Genomic DNA, 22,327 nt, shown 5'->3' with positions numbered 1-22,327 from the left:
GCGTAAGTCACTGCGTACCCCAAAAGCAATGTTTCTACCAACATTTTCTCCCTTGTGTTGAATCTGTCTGGGTTAATGGTTCCTCTGGCTGCTGGCCTTTGCCTCTATCTCCTTGGCTAGGTCGACCTTTGTCTCCCCCCCCCCCCCCCCCACTGGTTCTCTCCACCCCTAAGAGAGATAAATTAGTGGTAGTGTGCGTAGGTTTCTTATCAACGAGACACACGCAGCCAGAGTCATCCCAGTAAATTATTCGCCGGTATTGTTAGCAAGATAACTCACCCGGGGGACATGGGTGGGAACTGTGTACCGCCGGGCCGTAACCACCCACACAGTGCTCCTTCACCGTTGTCACAGTCAGCACACCCTCTCGCCGCTCCAGCTGGTCACTTCACAAATGTGCAACCCGTTCTCGCACTTTCTTATAGTCAATATTGACTTATTAAATACGTACATATGTGACATACTAATTTATTGGGAATATTTTAGTTTACCTTGAAAATTGACTATAAGAAAGTGCGAGAACGGGTTGCAAATGTGACATATCTGTCCTCGGTATAATGTGTCATTGTAAATTAGGATATTGGTGGACATTTTGTGCCGATGAGTTGAGGGTCCGAGCATTGTAGCATTATTTAGAAGCATTGACAATGACTCGAATGAGTCGTGATTAACCTTTGGAGGTCTGTTGAGTATTAAGAAATAGTAACCAAAGAGAGCGGGAACAACTGCTCTATACGTACTACCAACCACAAGGGCCACAGCCACAAGGGCCACAACCACAAGGGCCACAACCACAAGGGCCACAGCCACAGGGGCCACAACCACAAGGGCCACAGCCACAGGGGCTACAGCCACAGGGGCCACAACCACAGGGGCCATAACCACAAGGGCCACAACCACAAGGGCCACAACCACAGGGGCCACAACCACAGGGGCCATAACCACAAGGGCCACAACCACAGGGGCCACAACCACAGGGGCCACAACCACAAGGGCCACAACCACAAGGGCCACAACCACAAGGGCCACAACCACAGGGGCCATAACCACAAGGGCCACAACCACAAGGGCCACAACCACAAGGGCCACAGCCACAAGGGCCACAACCACAGGGGCCATAACCACAAGGGCCACAACCACAGGGGCCACAACCACAGGGGCCACAACCACAAGGGCCACAACCACAAGGGCCACAACCACAAGGGCCACAACCACAAGGGCCACAACCACAAGGGCCACAGCCACAAGGACCACAGCCACAAGGGCCACAACCACAGGGGCCACAACCACAAGGGCCACAGCCACAAGGACCACAGCCACAAGGGCCACAACCACAAGGGCCACAACCACAAGGGCCACAACCACAGGGGCCATAACCACAAGGGCCACAACCACAAGGGCCACAGCCACAAGGGCCACAGCCACAAGGGCCACAACCACAGGGGCCATAACCACAAGGGCCACAACCACAGGGGCCACAACCACAGGGGCCACAACCACAAGGGCCACAACCACAAGGGCCACAACCACAAGGGCCACAACCACAAGGGCCACAACCACAAGGGCCACAGCCACAAGGACCACAGCCACAAGGGCCACAACCACAAGGGCCACAACCACAGGGGCCATAACCACAAGGGCCACAACCACAGGGGCCACAACCACAAGGGCCACAACCACAAGGGCCACAGCCACAAGGGCCACAACCACAGGGGCCACAACCACAAGGGCCACAACCACAAGGGCCACAACCACAAGGGCCACAACCACAAGGACCACAACCACAAGGGCCACAACCACAAGGGCCACAACCACAAGGGCCACAACCACAGGGGCCACAACCACAAGGGCCACAACCACAAGGGCCACAACCACAAGGGCCACAACCACAGGGGCCATAACCACAGGGGCCACAACCACAAGGGCCACAACCACAAGGACCACAACCACAAGGGCCACAACCACAAGGACCACAGCCACAAGGGCCACAACCACAAGGGCCACAGCCACAAGGACCACAGCCACAAGGGCCACAACCACAAGGGCCACAACCACAAGGACCACAACCACAAGGACCACAACCACAAGGGCCACAACCACAAGGGCCACAACCACAAGGGCCACAGCCACAAGGGCCACAGCCACAAGGGCCACAACCACAGAACGCTGGTCCCACCAAACATACAGAGCGCTTGCGTGTGTTGTTTTAGATCCAGTAACTCAGAACCAAAAATTCCAAGTAGCACGGGCTATGGTGAGCCCGTAAGAAACAGCTTGCGTGTGGACCAAACCCGACCTTAGAAGAGCTTTAAGGGCCCAGCACCAACATTACAGTGATTCATGTAACGCCCCAAATTCGCCAAAATGGTTGGCTATGAATAGCCATCAGAGCCAGCCCGTCAGTCCTCAACTACAGACTAGTTTGACAAGTGGCCTTACCAGGCTGTTTGACCCCGGGCACTAAACCAATAACGAGGTGGTCAAGTAGTTGCAACTTTTCACTAAACGAGCCGTCTAGCTCTTCAAGATTGTAACTTGCTTAGCTACATGAATTGTGGGGTTCAGTCCCTGAGCCCATTACTTGCTTCTGTAACCCTTTCCACTACCGCCCACAAAATGGGTATGGGGTGCATAATAAATGAACTAAACTAGCTAACTACTATCGCCGATGACGGTAGTTTGGTTTACTAATATAGCAATATATCAGTGCTGATGAGTCGGCCTGTTAGTTACTGTTAGTTTAGTGTGATGTTTCTCGGATATTATATACTTTTTATGTTCAGGATTTGCAAAACAAATCCTATTTATTCCCTCTTAAATGTCCAGGTTTTTTACTGTAAGTGTTTTTCTTTTTCCAGGTAAAGTGTGGAGATAGTCATCTGGGAAGGTAATTAATGCTTGACCCTTCTCCAGTAGCTAGCATCATAATTATCATACTTTTGTGTAGTGGCAGCAACCCGTCCTCGACTCAAGTCCATTACATCCAGCGGTCGACCCCACAGACGCATTCATAAATTTGTACATGCTGTTCATTCAAAACGGGAATTTTCTCAAATATAAATTAATATTATAATATATTAGCATATTGTGTATATATAGACATAAGTTAGGTTAGGTGTTAAGGCTCTGTTGGCGATTATTTGTATTTGTAGTACGTAGGTGAAGCATTTACAGCGTTGTGGTTCGAACAGAATTCGTCAGTGAAGCACTTGTTCCGGAAGTGTTCGAACGAAATCAGTTGTGAGTCGTGTGTAAACCGTTTTTCATTCATAAACAGCGGGTTTGGCGGGTGCATGGAATCACTTTTGGGTCTTTGTTTGGAGGACGTGCTGAATAGCAGGCCGAGTCTGTTGTGTAGTGGCAGGCCGAGTCGACCAAACCACACACTAGAAAGTGAAGAGACGACGACGTTTCGGTCCGTCCTGGACCATTCTCAAGTCGAGAATGATCCAGGACGGACCGAAACGTCGTCGTCCCTTCACTTTCCAGTGTGTGGTTTGGTCAACATATTTCAGCCACGTTATTGTGACTCCTCGTCTGCACAGGCCAAGTCTTTTGTGTAGTGGCAGATTGAGTCATTGCATTGAGCCAACTTGATTTATTTGCTCCACTCAAGAGTAAAACGCTAATCAAAATATTAACAAAATGACCCAACAAATCTCGCTAAAAATTTCTAAAGGTTATTTAATATAATTTTAAGTAAAATGGATTTTAAGTGTAATGATAGAAATTATAGAAAACTGGCGAAAATCTAGCACTTGTTGCTAAATTTGTATGTCCAGTTTTGACATTAATTTTCACAGATAGATAAGATAGAATTAGTGATAAAGGCGCGTGATGTTCTGTGGAGATACAGACCGGTAGACGGTAATGTGGACGGGATAAAATAATTTTAAATTATTGTTCCGTAGTCTGGGAGAGGAAGTCTGTAATTATGTTTATCGAAGTTTCCCCAGACCAACTTCTGACCCTTCCATCATTTTCTGTTGCGTGTAGTTCAGTCAGCTGTGTGTACTTCCTCAGCTGTGTGTACTTCCTCAGCTGTGTGTACTTCCTCAGCTGTGTGTACTTCCCCAGCTGTGTGTACTTCCTCAGCTGTGTGTACTTCCTCAGCTGTGTGTACTTCCTCAGCTGTGTGTACTTCCTCAGCTGTGTGTACTTCCTCAGCTGTGTGTACTTCCTCAGCTGTGTGTACTTCCCCACCTGTGTGTACTTCCTCAGCTGTGTGTACTTCCTCACCTGGGTGTACTTCCCCAGCTGTGTGTACTTCCCCAGCTGTGTGTACTTCCTCACCTGGGTGTACTTCCTCAGCTGTGTGTACTTCCTCAGCTGTGTGTACTTCCCCACCTGTGTGTACTTCCTCAGCTGTGTGTACTTCCTCACCTGGGTGTACTTCCCCAGCTGTGTGTACTTCCCCAGCTGTGTGTACTTCCTCACCTGGGTGTACTTCCTCAGCTGTGTGTACTTCCTCAGCTGTGTGTACTTCCCCACCTGTGTGTACTTCCTCAGCTGTGTGTACTTCCTCACCTGTGTGTACTTCCCCAGCTGTGTGTACTTCCTTAGTGACATCAGTACTGTCAGATGTGTACGTCCCAACATGTCGTGTGCCACCTTCTGCCTTCTCAGGTTTTGGTTAATGACCCCGGAAGTTGTTCTTTGGCTCGTCTTATGTTTCGTTAGGACGTTCCAGCATCTCCACTGAGCTTCTTAATGTTGTCTATAACAGTTTGGGATAGTTCTTGGATTTTCCTGCTTTCTCAAACATCAGTATTTCTTCTCATCTTCCATTTATTTACTAATTTTTGTATATTCTTAGTTCCTCGTACATTGATCTACATGCTTTGTTCTCTGTAGTTTGACAATAAATTGGATGAATTCCTCTATAGCATTTATTTTGTTTTTTTTATACAAATTCTATCTTCTTGTTTTGTGTATGTCATCTAGTTTACTGAAGGTGATAGGCTGACTGTCCGATTGGATGCTGAAGAATCTCAAGTATGGCACTAATTGCCCTGCCTTTCTTCAAAGGAAGAATGCTTCCTTGTGGAGTGTGTGGGCACTTCAGTCACTTGGAAAGCAATGGAATATATTATGAAGCCTTTCGACAAGCCATGAAGATAGGAAACGGACTGTATCTTCCAATGTAGATAAAGTCTTTCGGGCAGCAAGGCCTTGTCCCCTCCTGTTTGGTTCTCATTGGAAAGTGTGTCTGAGTTTTATATAACTATCCGAGTGGTTAGATATTATGCAGTGCCAAAGACCTCCTTGTTACGAGTGACTGCCTTCCCAGCATCTCTAACGACCACCGAGGGAGCCGGTTGGCCGAGCGGGCAGCACACTGGACTTGTGATCCTGTGGTCCTGGGTTCGAGTCCAGGCGCCGGCGAGAAACAATGGGCAGAGTTTCTTTCACCCTATGCCCCTGTTACCTAGCAGTAAAATAGGTACCTGGGTGTTAGTCAGCTGTCACGGGCTGCTTCCTGGGGGTGGAAGCCTGGTCGAGGACCGGGCCGCGGGGACACTAAAAAGCCCCGAAATCATCTCAAGATATCCTCAAGATAACCATTTACCATGGGCGAGAGGGTTGAAGAGGCCGCCGGCAAGGGATTTCAACTCGACAGTGAGTAGCAATCCTCGTGACCGACGATAATTTACAATTCAGATGTTTAATAGACTGTAAAGAACTTTATTAACAGTCTATACTTATGTGAATATAAAGACATGTGTGTATGTGTTTATCTAATTGTACTCACCTAATTGTGCTTGCGGGGGTTGAGTTCTGGCTCTTTGGTCCCGCCTCTCAACCGTCAATCAACAGGTGTACAGGTTCCTGAGCCTACTGGGCTCTATCATATCTACACTTGAAACTGTGTATGGAGTCAGCCTCCACCACATCACTGCCTAATGCATTCCATTTGTCAACCACTCTGACACTAAAAAAGTTCTTTCTAATATCTCTGTGGCTCATTTGGGCACTCAGTTTCCACCTGTGTCCCCTAGTGCGTGTGCCCCTTGTGTTAAATATCCTATCTGTGTGTGTGTGTGTGTGTGTGTGTGTGTGTGTGTGTGTGTGTGTGACACCGAGCAATATAAAGGGAAGGGAACTATCAGAAGAAAGCGCCAAGCCATTGCGACTTTAAAGCCCTGGGAAGGGGTCAGGATAAGGTTCTGGGATGGGACGGGGGGGGGGGAAGAATAGTACCCAACCACTTGGACGGTCGGGGATTGAACGCCGACCTGCATGAAGCGAGACCCCCTCCCCTCGCTCTACCGTCCAGCCCAAGTGGTTGGGCATAAGATGACCCTTTATATTCACGTACAAGGCTCACTAGTCACTACTTAACATCAGTAGATTTAATGTCAACATCATTTAGTCTGAACAGTAGTGTGACGGCCCATCTTCGACGGCAGCACCACCAGCTGCCACCATACAGCACCACCAGCTGCCACCATACAGCACCACCAGCTGCCACCATACAGCACCACTAGCTGCCACCATATAGCACCACCAGCTGCCACCATACAGCACCACCACCTGCCACCATACAGCACCACTAGCTGCCACCATATAGCACCACCAGCTGCCACCATACAGCACCACCAGCTGCCACCATACAGCACCACCAGCTGCCACCATACAGCACCACCAGCTGCCACCATACAGCACCTCCACCTGCCACCATACAGCACCACCAGCTGCCACCATACAGCACCACCAGCTGCCACCATATAGCACCACCAGCTGCCACCATACAGCACCACCAGCTGCCACCATACAGCACCACTAGCTGCCACCATACAGCACCACTAGCTGCCACCATATAGCATCACCAGCTGCCACCATACAGCACCACCACCTGCCACCATACAGCACCACTAGCTGCCACCATATAGCACCACCAGCTGCCACCATACAGCACCACCAGCTGCCACCATACAGCACCACCACCTGCCACCATACAGCACCTCCACCTGCCACCATACAGCACCACCAGCTGCCACCATACAGCACCACCAGCTGCCACCATATAGCACCACCAGCTGCCACCATACAGCACCACCAGCTGCCACCATATAGCACCACCAGCTGCCACCATACAGCACCACCAGCTGCCACCATACAGCACCACTAGCTGCCACCATATAGCACCACCAGCTGCCACCATACAGCACCACCACCTGCCACCATACAGCACCACTAGCTGCCACCATATAGCACCACCAGCTGCCACCATACAGCACCACCAGCTGCCACCATACAGCACCACCAGCTGCCACCATACAGCACCACTAGCTGCCACCATATAGCACCACCAGCTGCCACCATACAGCACCACCAGCTGCCACCATACAGCACCACCAGCTGCCACCATACAGCACCACCAGCTGCCACCATACAGCACCACCAGCTGCCACCATACAGCACCTCCACCTGCCACCATACAGCACCACCAGCTGCCACCATACAACACCACCAGCTGCCACCATACAGCACCACCAGCTGCCACCATACAGCACCACCAGCTGCCACCATACAGCACCACCAGCTGCCACCATACAGCACCACCAGCTGCCACCATACAGCACCACCAGCTGCCACCATACAGCACCACCAGCTGCCACGTGACCACGAAGGCAGGTGACATACCACACGTCAACTCTGCCAACCATTAAGACCAGCTCCCCCAGCACCAACAGGGGCACCAACCTCGCCAACCACTCACACCAACAGGGGCACCAACCTCGCCAACCACTCACACCAACAGGGGCACCAACCTCGCCAACCACTCACACCAACAGCGGCACCAACCACTCTCTCCCTCACCTAAATACACACAACAAAGTGCCGTCTCTAAACACATTTACGCATGGAATAATATTTTTTCGAGGGCGATATTATCAGCAGGAGACAAAGCACTTGGGCAGTTAACCTCTTTACGACCAATTAAACATCCTTAACTGGATGCCAAAATGAATTATTCGGCTTGTCAATATTAAGGTGAGAGGTATAATCTGGAGTGAAGGGAGGGGTAACCACGTTAAAATGAACATTACTGTCAGCATGTTTAAGCAGCAGTGAGGAACCACTCCTCAATTGTCCGCCTTTTATCTCCAGTAATGTTTTGTGACCCCATGAGGGAGAAGGTTTGCCACACTACTCCCTCGTTCCGCTATTATTATTATTCCCCGGAGCGACAGCTGGTGTTTAATTATACAGTACGATGTCCGTCTTGGTCCGAGATCAGCGTGATCAGGTCTGCTTGTAACGGGAGGGAGATGGAGGGAGGGAGGGAGGGCGAGAGAGTGCGAGGGGGTTCGAGAGAGTGGGAGGGAGGGAGGGAGAGCGGGCGAGAGAGAGGGGAGGGAGAGCGGGCGAGAGAGAGGGAGGAAGGGCGAGAGAGAGGGAGGGAGGGAGGGCGAGAGAGAGGGAGGGATGGAGGGCGAGAGAGTGGGAGGGAGGGAGGGAGGGAGGGAGGGAGGGAGGGAGGGAGGGAGGGAGGGAGGGAAAGCGGGCGAGAGAGAGGGAGGGAGGGAGAGCGGGCGAGAGAGAGGGAGGAAGGGTGAGAGAGAGGGAGGGAAGGAGGGAGGGAGAACGGGCGAGAGAGAGAGAGAGGGAGGGCGAGAGAGAGAGAGGGAGGGAGGGAGAGAGAGAGAGAGGGAGGGAGAGAGAGAGAGGGAGGGAGGCAGGTTGGGAAAGCGACAGTCGTATCATGGTAGGGGTCGAGCTAGCTAGGGACATGAACGTCAACATGATGGAGATATGTTATATCCACGTTGCTGAATGGTGCTTTTTACCTCTTGAAAATAATCATGTGTTGTCAGAACGGTATAATGAAGCAGTTGGTAATATAAACATTTGTGTATAAAAGTATACTCCAAACAGGATTTGAGTCACCATTAAAGAATATTGACTTTGACTTCATTCTTCTCTGCTATCAATGTTCACCCCAGTTGACTAGCAAAGAAACATACGCCATCTAAAAGATACTATTTTTGCGTATATTCCTAAACGATTACTACAATAGATCCACAAGCAAATCGAATTCGTGCCTACACGAAATCTAGATTAAGAGATATGCACGGACGTTCCACTATTTTATGGGGAGCCGGTCGGCCGAGCGGACAGCACACTGTTCACGTGATCCTGTGGTCCCGGGTTCGATCCCGGGCGCCGGAGAGAAACAATGGGCAGAGTTTCTTCCACCCTATGCCCCTGTTACCTAGCAGTAAAATAGGTACCTGGGTGTTAGTCAGCTGTCACGGGCTGCTTCCTGGGGGTGGAGGCCTGGTCGAGGACCGGGCCGCGGGGCAACCCGTTCTCGCACAGTCACATACGCACTTATTTAATAAGTCAATATTGACAGAAAGAAAGTGCGAGAACGGGTTGCCGCGGGGACACTAAAGCCCCGAAATCATCTCAAGATAACCTCAAGATAACCATTCCTGGCAGGGCCGAGTAGTATCCCTCTGTATATAAAACACCGCACGTGATGCAGACGTCTGCGCAGTTAAATATTTATGGCTGAGCAAAATGTCTTCTTAACTCGGTGATTCAAGCCAGTTTTACTTTCCCGTGGGGGACGACAAGTGAACCAGCGAACTGGAATGACCGCACTGGACACCATGGTGGTGGTGGTTTATAGAGTCCATCAACGATATTAAAAATATACGATTGACACATTCCTTTTCTTGACTTGTGTAGAGGCACTGCAGTGTTGGGGCTGTGACCCCTGTAGTTGTAGGACTGCGGGGTTGTGGGGTCTGGGAATTTACGGTTGTGGGGTCTGGGGTTTGTCTTCTGTTGTGGAGTCTGGGGGTCTTCTGTTGTGGAGTCTGGGGGTCTTCTGTTGTGGGTCTGGGGTTTGTCTTCTGTTGTGGGTCTGGGGGTCTTCTGTTGTGGGGTCTGGGGGTCTTCTGTTGTGGGGTCTGGGGGTCTTCTGTTGTGGGTCTGGGGTTTGTCTTCTGTTGTGGGTCTGGGGTTTGTTTTCTGTTGTGGAGTCTGGGTCTTCTGTTGTGGGTCTGGGGTTTGTCTTCTGTTGTGGGGTCTGGGGGTTTGTCTTCTGTTGTGGGTCTGGGGGTCTTCTGTTGTAGGGTCTGGGGGTTTGTCTTCTGTTGTGGGGTCTGGGGGTCTTCTGTTGTGGAGTCTGGGGGTCTTCTGTTGTGGGGTCTGGGGGTCTTCTGTTGTGGGGTCTGGGCTTTGTCTTCTGTTGTGGGGTCTGCAGGTCTTCTATTGTGGGTCTGGGGTTTGTCTTCTGTTGTGGGGTCTGGAGGTCTTCTGTTGTGGGGTCTGGGGGTCTTCTGTTGTGGGGTCTGGGGTTTGTCTTCTGTTGTGGGGTCTGGGGGTCTTCTGTTGTGGGGTCTGGGGTTTGTCTTCTGTTGTGGGGTCTGGAGGTCTTCTGTTGTGGGGTCTGGGGTTTGTCTTCTGTTGTGGGGTCTGGGGTTTGTCTTCTGTTGTGGGGTCTGGAGGTCTTCTGTTGTGGGGTCTGGGGGTCTTCTGTTGTGGAGTCTGGAGGTCTTCTGTTGTGGGTCTAGAGGTCTTCTGTTGTGGGGTCTGGGGTTTGTCTTCTGTTGTGGGTCTGGAGGTCTTCTGTTGTGGAGTCTGGGGTTTGTCTTCTGTTGTGGGTCTGGAGGTCTTCTATTGTGGGGTCTGGGGTTTGTCTTCTGTTGTGGAGTCTGGAGGTCTTCTGTTGTGGGGTCTGGAGGTCTTCTGTTGTGGAGTCTGGGGTTTGTCTTCTGTTGTGGAACCGGAGGTCTGAGGTTGAGGAATATGTGGTTGCGGATCTAGGGATTTATGGATCACCAGTTTTATGGGGAATAATGACCTTTACAACCCAGGTCAACGTGGATTCAGAACGGGAAGGTTCAGTCTTACGCATATACTCAACCGCTATGACAAAATCACGGAAGGATTAGAAGAAATACAAAATGCAGACTCCGTGGTCACCCTTACCAAATGCCTTTTCAAAGTCTGTGTATGTGGTATACACACATTATGAAAAGGCATTTGACAAGTGTGACCATGGAGTGATAGCCCATAAAATGAGATCAATAAGAATAATGGGTAAGGTAGGCTTTGGATTTTCCATTTTCTGTCAAATAGAATGTAAAGAGTAACAGTCAATCAAATAAAATCAAGTCCAATCACAGTGAAAATTTCTGTACCCCCAGGGCACAGTCCAGGACTGTGCCCTGGGGTATATAAGTATAAGTATAGATCTATATCTTAATTTGTGATAACCCGTTCTTTGTTCCGATAATCAGCGGGTGATAATCCATTAATGGGGCGTGTGTATGGGTCAGAGGGACGTTTCAACACACGTTCCATATTTTACAGATCTTGTTTAAAGTTGTGTGATTGATGTAAGGGATTCCGAGCGGAAAGGGAAGGGGAGTGGGAAAGGGTAATTGAGAAAGATGGGAAAGAAGTCATATTTTTCTTTAAGATCATTTCACGACGGTGCTGGTATGGTGGAGGACACTGTGTGTAGAGTATGGTGTAGGACACTTGTGGGGGCTTGATGGGTGAGTGGACAGCGCTCGGGATTCGTAATCCTAGGGACCGGGGATCGATCCCCGGTGATGGCATTAACAAATGGGCAGAATTTCTTTCACTCTGACGCCCTTGTTCACCTAGCAGTAAATAGGTACCTGGGAGTTATAGACAGCTGTTATGGGCTGATTCCTGGTGGTGTGTGTGTGTGAGGAAAAACAACAGTTAATTGATTGACAGTTGAGAGGCGGGCCAAAAGAGCCAGAGCTCAACCCCCGCAAGCACAACTAGGTGTGTAGTACACTAGTACACCGTGTGTACTCTCCTCCTTCCACCTTAATGCCGTCAAATCTGATCAGGTTCTACAGGTTATAATCTTATTGTAACCATCAAATTGTTACTTCCTGTGCTATACATTTTGGGGGTATTTGTACCCTCCACCGAGGGTGGGGGCCGCGTGCTGTACCCTCCACCAAGTAGGGGGAGGGGCGTGCTGTACCCTCCACCGAGGGAGGGGCCGCGTGCTGTACCCTCCACCGAGGGAGGGGCCGCGTGCTGTACCCTCCACCGAGAGGGAGGGGCGCGTGCTGTACCCTCCACCGAGAGGAAGGGGGCCCCGCGTGCTGTACCCTCCACCGAAAGGGAGGGGCCGCGTGCTGTACCCTCCACCGAGGGGGGGCCGGGTGCTGTACCCTCCACCGAGGGGGGGGTGCGTGCTGTACCCTCCACCGAGGGGGAGGGGGCCGCGTACTGTACCCTCCACCGAGGGGGGGATGCGTGCTGTACCCTCCACCGAGGGGGAGGGGGCCGCGTGCTGTACCCTCCACCGAGGGGGGGGCGCGTGCTGTACCCTCCACCGAGGGGGGGGGGCGCGTGCTGTACCCTCCACCGAGGGGGAGGGGGCCGCGTACTGTACCCTCCACCGAGGGGGGGGGTGCGTGCTGTACCCTCCACCGAGGGGGAGGGGGCCGCGTGCTGTACCCTCCACCGAGGGGGGGGGCGCGTGCTGTACCCTCCACCGAGGGGGGGGCGCGTACTGTACCCTCCACCGAGGGGGGGGGGCGCGTACTGTACCCTCCACCGAGGGGGGGGTGCGTGCTGTACCCTCCACCGAGGGGGGGGCCGCGTGCTGTACCCTCCACCGAGGGGGGGGCCGCGTGCTGTACCCTCCACCGCGGGGGGGGGGTGCGTGCTGTACCCTCCACCGAGGGGGGGGCCGCGTGCTGTACCCTCCACAGAGGGGGAGGGGGCCGCGTGCTGTACCCTCCACCGAGGGAGGGGGGCCCCCGCTTGCTTGTATCCTCCATTTAAAGTCACACACCAAGCAGGCAGTTCACCTTCCTGGCAAGCCATCACTAGACATGAGCATCTCAACAATCCATCTAACGACCGCTGTAACTTCACCCGTGTCAAGTCACGGCTACTTTGCATTCGACCGCAACCTCCATAAGTGGAGTTTTTACCCCTGAAACTTTCTGCGATTTCACTTACACATTGGTTGTGGTCGTTAAATAAATCGCGTGTAATCGCTCTTCGTCTGCTGGTGAATCCAGACTGGCCTTTGCGGTGGTCCAACAGGATGTTCAGACGTATTAGAGAAACTTCAGTAATCGTTGTGTGACTGACGAGCCGTTCAGACTGCTGTTTTTCTGACTCTTGTCTCACCTGCTGCAATTTTCACTCAGCTTTGATGTATTGGCTCAAGATATTTGCCATTTGCATAAGACACGGGGACTGTAACTGCTCAAATATATATTGGGAAAATGTGTTGGTCTTGTTTTGTTCATGGGACTAAAGGTCGGGGTGAATAAATATTGTTTAGCTGTCATCTGTGGCGTTTATTGGTTTATATTTGAGGGGGTTGGGGGGGGGGGGAGGCCTGTCTGTGGCACAGTTGCCAAACAAGTCATTAAAATATTTATTGTAGAAATATTCCGTATTGTTATGCTTTAATAAATAAATGAAGTGTTAAATATATAAAGTGTTCAGATCCTCTCTGAACACTTTAATAGTTTCTTCATATGATCAAATGAGAAGTGGAAATAGTTCCTGACACTGGGGATAAGATTTTGGTAAGAGATTTAGAAAGCTTACTAAATGGCTTACCATAGGCTTATCCCCATTGTTAGGAACTATTTCCTCCTCTCATTTGACCAGTTCTCTTGAATTAGTTAACAAACTGAATGGTGTTTCTATCACTCCTGATGTCAAGTTAATCAGTTTTGACATTTGTTCTTTGTTTACAAAGGTGCCTGTTGATGATATTCTTGATTATCTTGCTTATGAATTAATGAATCGTGTTTTACCTCTATCTACTGATATTGTTGTCAATCTTGTTACGTTGTGCATAAAGGAATGTAAATTTACCCTTAATAATGAGTATTATTTACAGACTTTTGGAATGGCAATGGGGAATCCATTATCGCTATTGCTTTCAAACTTGTACATGGAATTCTTCGAAAAGAAATTTGTTTCAAAAATTACCCCTGGAATCATTCCATGGTTTAGATATGTTGATGATATTTTTTGGATATGGCCTACAGATGTAAATACAGAGGAATTTGTAGCTAAACTTAATGATGAAGTCACCTCTATAAAATTTACTAGGGAGACTGAAAATGATAAATGTTTGCCATTCTTAGATATACTTTTTCACAGGGAAGAATTTTCACTAAAGTTTAGTGTCTACAGAAAGCCTACGAATAATTTATCTTATTTTCATTATTTTTCAGGGCATAGATACAATGTGAAAAAATCATATTTTTCCTCTATGTATCTAAGAGCTCTTCGGGTTGTTAGTCCAGAATTCTTAGATGAAGAGTTAAAGAATATTGATTCTATTGGTCTCAAGCTTTGTTATCCACTGAGTATTTTGGAAGTTTGCCGTAGCAAACCACGTCGTACATATTATAATAATATATGCAGTGAGAAAATGCGTCCAAAGAATGTGTTATGTTTACCATATTTTTCTGGGGTTGACAATATGCTCAAGGCCTTGAAACGTTTTGATATACATGTATTGTTTAACTACGAAAATACTTTTGGTAAACAATTATTTAGAAACAGCCCTCGTAGTGATAATTGTGTCAGTTATAAAATACCTTGTAAAGACTGAAATAGGTTCTATGTTGGGCAAACATGTAAAGACTTGAAATGTAGAATTTCGCAACATAAATACTCTGTAAGACATGGCCAATTGTCTAATGCTTTGTTTGTTCATTTGTCAGAAAATTCTCACTAAATTGATTGGGAGATGGTTTCTTCAATAACGAATTGTAAACACTTTCAATAGGAACATAATTGAATCTGCTTTTATACAGATTACAATATCATGTAATTTGAACATTAGCAGTGGCTTATATAATTTAGATCCATTTTTGATAAATCGGTTAAAGGGCGATTTGAGTAGGATCATTGATACACATTTGTCTCACTAATTCATTGTTAATATTCTCTATGTAATGCTATTATTATCCATGTATGGGCCTATTGGCCCCTAGGATGTTGCTCCTATTCATACCCACCCAATCCCAGTCATAAATTATGATCATTGTACCTCACATCACTTCACCTCTCTCCTACCTATATATGTCCAGATCTTTTTACTTGTAACTCACCCTTCTGAAGATGTATTATTAAATACGAAAGTACTTAAGGAAATTCCTGATATATATCTACATATATATATACACGATGGAGGCGAATTAAGCCGAAAACGCTACAAGCGTTCTCTATTTTTCTCATGTGGTTTTTCTACATATTTGGATCAGTGTTTTTGGGATCGTTGTTGCATATATATATATATATATATATATATATATATATATATATATATATATATATATATATATATATATATATATAATATTTACGCAGTGTGATTCTTTTCCGAGTTTCGGACAAGGAACTAGGCATTTTGAGGTATTGGAGTGAGCAGAACTTGCGTTCTGGTGATTTCCAGACGCCTGTCTTAACCGACTCTGTCCCGATGGTACAAGAAGTCGACCAAACCAGAACTCTACTGAGTTCTCTGCAAGGTTCTGGAGGCCCCAAACCGAAGCCCAACTAGGGTTTTACATTCGCACACCACACCGGACCACACTCGGGCCTAATGACGTTCACACTCTTAGGCCCCACTTTGATCGTAATGAAATCACAATGGAGTGATATATCAATGAAAATAATTTGGGGACAATGGAGTGACTTGAACTTGCGTTCTGGTGAGTGCCAGACACCTGCAGGCGAGGAGTCACAATAACGTGGCTGAAGTATGTTGACCAATCCACACACTAGAAAATGAAGGGACGTCGACGTTTCGGTCCGTCCTGGACCATTCTCAAGTCGATTGTGACTTGAGAATGGTAACTTAAGCTGAATTGCATAATCTAAATGGGTCCTAACAAGGGTAAGAGAAAGCTTAAGAATAACATTTGATGTCTTAATGCTAACGCTTCTAAGATATGGATCTCGGTATCCTATTTGCCGTATTTAGAACATTTGCACATCAATATTTTGGCTCAAGATCTCTGCTTATCATAACAGGTAGGGTTTAGCACTCAGATTTGGCACTATCCATTTGGTCCAGATGGTATCTGGTAACTGTTATCATTAACCAGGGGCAGAACCCTGTATTTGTCAACAATAAACCGAATCTGTTAATTTGTTATCCATTTTAAAAGCCTATCATCTTGTGGTAATTTTTGAGTCATTTTTTGTAGTATTTTTGTATCTGCAATTTGGTAATGCTGCTCTAGAATCCTGTTTGTCATTTATATATGGTAAACAAGAGAAGTCACAAGACGGAGTCGTGGGGCAGGCCACATCCATTAGTGACCCACTTGGACTAAGCTCCGTTTATGAGAGTCGTGTGTCTGAGACGGTAAAAGGAGAGAGGAGAGCAGACATTCACCAAGACTGTCATCTTAGGCTTTTGCACATTTACACAACATGATGAGAGCCAAACACGAATGTGGCGACCATCTGTTATACTCAAATTCTATGTCAGTTGAAATGTAACCAATCACAGGCAAGTAGGCCTCTGACGTCATGCCAGACAGAGGAGCATCAAGCCATGCTCCCAGCAGCCTCAGTTATCCTCACAGACTCAGAGTAGAAGGACCTCGGCTGGCCAGATATATACCTTGTTGTCTCACTCAATAAATATATACAGAAGCGACTACTGTGTCTACATTCTACCCGAACAAGGCAAACGAATACATCCGTGCCACCTGGACAAGGAGGCCTTTAGCACGCTGGACATGGACACTTTTCTGACACCTCTTGCTTAAAACTCCTAAAGTTAAAAGGATCGATAGGCCTTGCTTTCGCAGTCCGTATTCGTACTGAAAATCAGGATCAAGCCAGCATTTGCCCTTTTGCTCTGCGCGAGGTTTCTGTCCACGCTGAGCTGGCCTTAGGACACCTGCGTTATCATTTGACAGATGTACCGCCGCAGTCAAATTCCCCACCTGATAATGTCCTCGGAGCGGATCATTAGAACAGTGTTAGAATACGTTGCCACTGTCCATTTTATTTTCTTCGTAGAGCATTGCTCACCTGTTAAATACTCAATATGAACAGAGCGAGAGTACGTGGGGTTTAAATTAATTCCCTGGCCTCGAAGTGGTAGCGCACTGAATCCCTCCCTAGCAAGCGTTTTCATCTAGATTCAAGCCTAGGGAGAATTGACTGGGGGGCCAGCCCTTAAATGTTCGCCTCTGTTCAACTGTTCAACCAGCAGTATTGTGAACCTAGTTGGTAACAGATTGGCAGATCGTGTTCCAGGGGAAACTAGGAGGGTTAAGGCTTACCATGAGCTATGGTAAGGGAAAGCTTTAAGCCTGCTAACAGGAGACCAATGGCTTGAAGGCAGGCACCAGGAACGATGCTCTATCTTCAAGTAAACATTGGTAGTACATACAGATATTCTCACCTGCTGTATCCACACCATGCCAGCACCTCTATCTACCCAAGTCCTGGTCATGCCCGTCAGGACGGATTGTACCCCACTACAGTTCCTCGAGAACACGTTCCCGAGCACCGAGTTACGAGCACAATCGTTTGGTTTACGAGTATCACTGAAGTCAAATTGACCGAGTTGGTGTGACGCCTGATAACCAAGGCATCGCACCTGACGGCGGGTGAAATTGCTGGCGAGTTTGCTGTGACGAGGGCACAATCAGCAGTGCTGATTGTGCCCCACGTCATAGCACGCCAGCACTGATTGTACCCACGCCACAGCACGCCAGCACTGATTGTACCCACGCCACAGCACGCCAGCACTGATTGTACCCACGCCACAGCACGCCAGCACTGATTGTACCCACGCCACAGCACGCCAGCACTGATTGTACCCACGCCACAGCACGCCAGCACTGATTGTACCCACGCCACAGCACGCCAGCACTAATAATCAGTTAGGGGGAATTCAAGGGAATGGTGGGGAATATTTTCTGATGGGCTGTCAACCTCTGACTGGTTATTAAGGCTACCACAGTAGCTGGCTGACCTACCAGCAAGTACACTTTTCTCGTGGTCATAGTTCAAGTTTACAGTAAACTGTATTTATGATATTTACATCGATAACTGAAATATATCCCTCGGTGTATATATATATATATATATATATATATATATATATATATATATATATATATATATATATATATATATATATGTATATATATATATATATGTATATATATATATATATATATATATATATATATATATATATATATATATATATATATATATATATATGTCGTACCTAGTAGCCAGAACGCACTTCTCAGCCTACTATGCAAGGCCCGATTTGCCTAATAAGCCAAGTTTTCACGAATTAATATATTTTCTCTATTTTTTTCTTATGAAATGATAAAGCTACCCATTTCATTATGTATGAGGTCAATTTTTTTTATTAGTGTTAAAATTAACGTAGATATATGACCAAACCTAACCAACCCTACCTAACCTAACCTAACCTACCTTTATAGGTTAGGTTAGGTTAGGTAGCCGAAAAAGATAGGTTAGGTTAGGTTAGGTAGGTTAGGTAGTCGAAAAACAATTAATTCATGAAAACTTGGCTTATTAGGCAAATCGGGCTTTGCACAGTAGGCCGAGAAGTGCGTTCTGGCTACTAGGTACGACATATATATATATCAACCCATCCTCCGAATTGACAGTACGATTTAATACTAAGTGTAATAAGTACACTTTCTTACTGTAATAAGCAGTGCATAATTGCACTTATGGGGCTGTTACATTGACCCAACTCCCTCCCCCGCTTTAATAATTCTCGTTTTCTGTTAAGTCACTCAGAATTTTAGGATGACGTTTTCAATTTCGACTTACGATACACAAGTTTTAAATATCAGGAATTTCTTTTTCAGGTTAATTAAACAATATAGACTTTATACAAAATTTTAAAATATCCTGAGTTACTTTACAATTTATTGATATATTTTAGTTTTGTTTTATTAGTTTTATAAAACTGTAATATCAATATAGCTATAAGTTAAGTACTAATTGTAATTAAGAAGCAATACAATTATTATCTTCAAAAACTAAGACGGTTAGGTGAGGTTGTGGTTTTCTTTTCAGTTTTTCAGGTAAACTCAAATATTCACAACATATTTGACAGTACGATTTAATACTAAGTGAAAATAAGTACAATTCCTAACTGCTATGAATAGTACATAATTGCACTTATTTGTCTTCTTACATTTACCACCCCATTTTTGGAGGACGGGCTGATATATATATATATATATATATATATATATATATATATATATATATATATATATATATATATATATATATATATATATATATATATATATATATATGCGAACAAGCCTGAATGGTCCCCAGGACTATATGCAACTGAAAACTCACACCCCAGAAGTGACTCGAACCCATACTGCCAGGAGCAACGCAACTGGTATGTACAGGACGCCTTAATCCACTTGACCATCTCGACCGGACAAAAGGAGATGTCCAGTCGAGATGGTCAAGTGGATTAAGGCGTCCTGTACATACCAGTTGCGTTACTCCTGGCTGTATGGGTTCGAGTCACTTCTGGGGTGTGTGTTTTCAGTTATATATATATATATATATATATATATATATATATATATATATATATATATATATATATATATATCGTCTTGTGAAGGAAGGAGTTGTTCGCCCACAGTATATGACGACAGCTGCTCCTCTTAGGGATGATGTCTTGTGCAAATGTGTTAATGTTTAATGCATGTCAGCGAGTGGTGTAAGCGCTTATGTATGCGAGTGCACTTATGCCTAATGCAAGTATCAAGAGTGCTTGTGTATGTATATATGTACAATATAAGTATATCTTGCAAATACGTATGCATAACGTTGCACCAATATTAGCGGTCACCTTTATGCTCTCAGGGAAGGGGGAACACATGGATCAAGAATTTTTAAGTATACTCTATTTATAAATGTTCCAGAGTTGTCTCAAATGTTGTGGCTTCAAAGGTTGAGATGTGGACATAATTGACGGGTGTTGTTCCCTGTTGATGATAATCTGTCTGTGATTGGTCAGGGACGCCTCAACACGGGAAAGACATTAGGGCTCATTAACTCCTCTTGGCTTGGCACCACCTCACCGAGGGCAGTGTCACATCGTTAGGGGAGGGGGGAGGGGGTGGGGGTGTTGTTTGGCATCTGCAGAGATGGTTTGTTTGGCATCTGCAAGATTTTTATTATTATTATTTTTAGTTTGTTTTTACCTGTAATATTAAAGAACTTGTAATGAGTTCTGGAGACTGGTTATGGAGACTTTCAGCGCCGTGGAGAGGGGGGACCTGCTGCCTGGGGTAACAGCTTCTTCCCCATATCAACCTACCCTGGCTTTGCGCCCTGATGAGGCCACTCCAGACCAGGCCGACCCCAGAGTGCAACTCCATAGTCTCCTGAGACTGATGGATGCCTACTAATGAGTTCTGGGAGTTGATCTTCTCCCCAAACCCGGCCCGAGGCCTGGCTTGACATGTAATAACTTGGTCCAACAGGCTGTTGCTAGCAGCGGCACTCAGGCCCAGATCCATTTCAAACCGGTTGATCTGGTCCTGTTTGAAGGACCGTGTCTAAATTTGTCTTGAACATGTCCACTCTCGTACCGGCAGTATTTCTTACGTTTGCTGAGAGGATATTAAACAGCCGGGGGACCTCTGATGTCCGTACAGTGTTTTGTGATTGTGACTATGGCACCATTACTTTTCACTGTGTCTGTTCTGCATTTCCTAAAGTATCTATCGCTCCAGTATGTTTCTTTGCTGTAAACATTTGAGACCTGTCCTTCCAGTATCTTACATGGATATATTATGTGATATATCTTTATCCTTTCCAGAGAGTATATTTTGAGAGCTTTGAGACTGTACTTTATCGTGTCTATGTATGCCGTATATATTGTCCGTATTCCCCCCTACTTCAGAGATCTCTCCTGCTCTGAAGGGGGAAAGTGAGTACCGAGCAGTACTCAAGGCGTACACAAGTGACTTTTAATAGTATGAACATTATGTTGGTATCCCTATCCATCCTATATTTGATCTCGCTGATTCTGCGTTTTGTTACGCTCACTAAACGTTAGATGGTGTACAGCATTATGCCCAGATACTTTACATGTAATCTGCATTAAGCTGAAGGTCTTACTTTTTTTACCACACCAAAGTATCTGGAATTTACAACTGTTAAACATCATGTTATTTTCCGTTGCGCAATTGAAGACTTTATTCTTGTGAGCTTGAAGTTTTTCAAGGTCTTCTACAGAAGTAATTTTCTCGCTGATTTTTGTATCGTCCGCAAAGGATGACATGGAGTTGCGACTTATATTTGTGTCAATATCTGATATGAGTAAGTCAGTGTCACAAGGGTTGTACCCTGAGGTGCAGGGGCCAGATTCACAAAGCAGTTACGCAAGTACTTACGAACGTGTACATCGTTCCTCAATCTTTGACGGCCTTAGTTACATTTATTAAACAGTTTACAAGCATGAAAACTTCCCATTCAACTGTTGTTATTGTTATAAACAGCCTCCTGGTGCTTCGGAGCTCATTAACTATTTTTTAATTGTAAACAAAGCCGCCAAAGATTGAAAAAAAGATGTATAGGTTCGTAAGTGCTTGTGTAACTGCTTCGTGAATCTGGCCCCAGAGCTTTACACTGTGATTTCACGTGATTTGATTTAACTTTAATGTTTTGTCTTTGTGCGATAGCGCGCGTTTGCTTGTGTGTTTCGTCAAGTTGTGTTGCGTGATCTGTACACGTTCATGTACCATATTGGTGAATCTATTACATTTCATTTGTATTGTTATTGGTTGTAATTAACAATTTAGTTTTGAATGGTCTTGTTGTCTTTTCCGGGTAAAGCTGGCAAGAGTTGCTTGTGTTTCCCCGAATAATGTAAGTAATCAGGAGCCATTGTTTACTGACTGCACAGAGGGCTAAGGTGTTAGGAGTAAGGAATATACAGGAGGTCTGTTGACCTATTTGAGATACATCTGATTGATTGATTGATGAAGATTAAGCCACCCAAAAGGTGGCACGGGCATGAATAGCCCGTAAGTGGTGGCCCTTCTGAGCCATTACCAGTATCAAGAGCTGATACTGGAGATCTGTGGAGGTGCAAGTGCACCCTGCGTGACGGGAGATGTCTCCCGTGGAGATACATCTTGTATATACCCGGCTTATATCATCCCCCAGACAACAGGCACAGTCCCACCTCCGCTTAGGCTGAGGAAGTATTTGATAAAACACTTGCAGAGTTCTTTTAATTACCAGAGTCATTTTCTCATATAGTTCC

The 22,327-nt window shown here is 46.5% G+C and overlaps 2 protein-coding genes across 2 annotated transcripts; one reads left to right on the top strand and one right to left on the bottom strand.

The window, feature by feature from the left end:
* The first annotated feature begins 557 nt into the window (after positions 1–557).
* LOC138368374 (transcription initiation factor TFIID subunit 1-like) lies at positions 558–8,981 on the top strand. The gene is made up of 3 exons (XM_069330903.1): positions 558–567; positions 704–2,254; positions 8,884–8,981. Exons 1-3 carry the CDS (start codon positions 558–560, stop codon positions 8,979–8,981), a joined length of 1,659 nt encoding a protein of 552 aa, XP_069187004.1.
* A 582-nt stretch (positions 8,982–9,563) lies between these two features.
* LOC138368373 (proteoglycan 4-like) lies at positions 9,564–17,697 on the bottom strand. Its single transcript, XM_069330902.1, has 2 exons — positions 17,560–17,697; positions 9,564–10,781 (listed from the first exon to the last, which is right to left on the bottom strand). The coding sequence occupies exons 1-2, from the start codon at positions 17,695–17,697 to the stop codon at positions 9,564–9,566; spliced, it is 1,356 nt and encodes a 451-aa protein (XP_069187003.1).
* Positions 17,698–22,327: the final 4,630 nt, after the last annotated feature.

This window comes from Procambarus clarkii, chromosome 25, assembly GCF_040958095.1.
Source record: "Procambarus clarkii isolate CNS0578487 chromosome 25, FALCON_Pclarkii_2.0, whole genome shotgun sequence".
Lineage (NCBI taxonomy): Eukaryota > Metazoa > Arthropoda > Malacostraca > Decapoda > Cambaridae > Procambarus > Procambarus clarkii.
Note: the sequence above shows the minus strand (reverse complement) of the source record. Positions and strands in the feature narration are given on the sequence as shown.

Bases quoted from the DNA above. Each gene is read 5' to 3' on its own strand.
- LOC138368374 (XM_069330903.1), top strand. The intron at 2,255-8,883 runs GTGAGCCCGTAA...TACTCCAAACAG, and splicing joins TCCAAGTAGCACGGGCTATG to GATTTGAGTCACCATTAAAG.
- LOC138368373 (XM_069330902.1), bottom strand. From the start codon at position 17,697: ATGACGTGGGGCACAATCAGCACTGCTGATTGTGCCCTCGTCACAGCA. The intron at 10,782-17,559 runs GTAAACCAAACG...ATAAATCCCTAG, and splicing joins ATTTGACTTCAGTGATACTC to ATCCGCAACCACATATTCCT.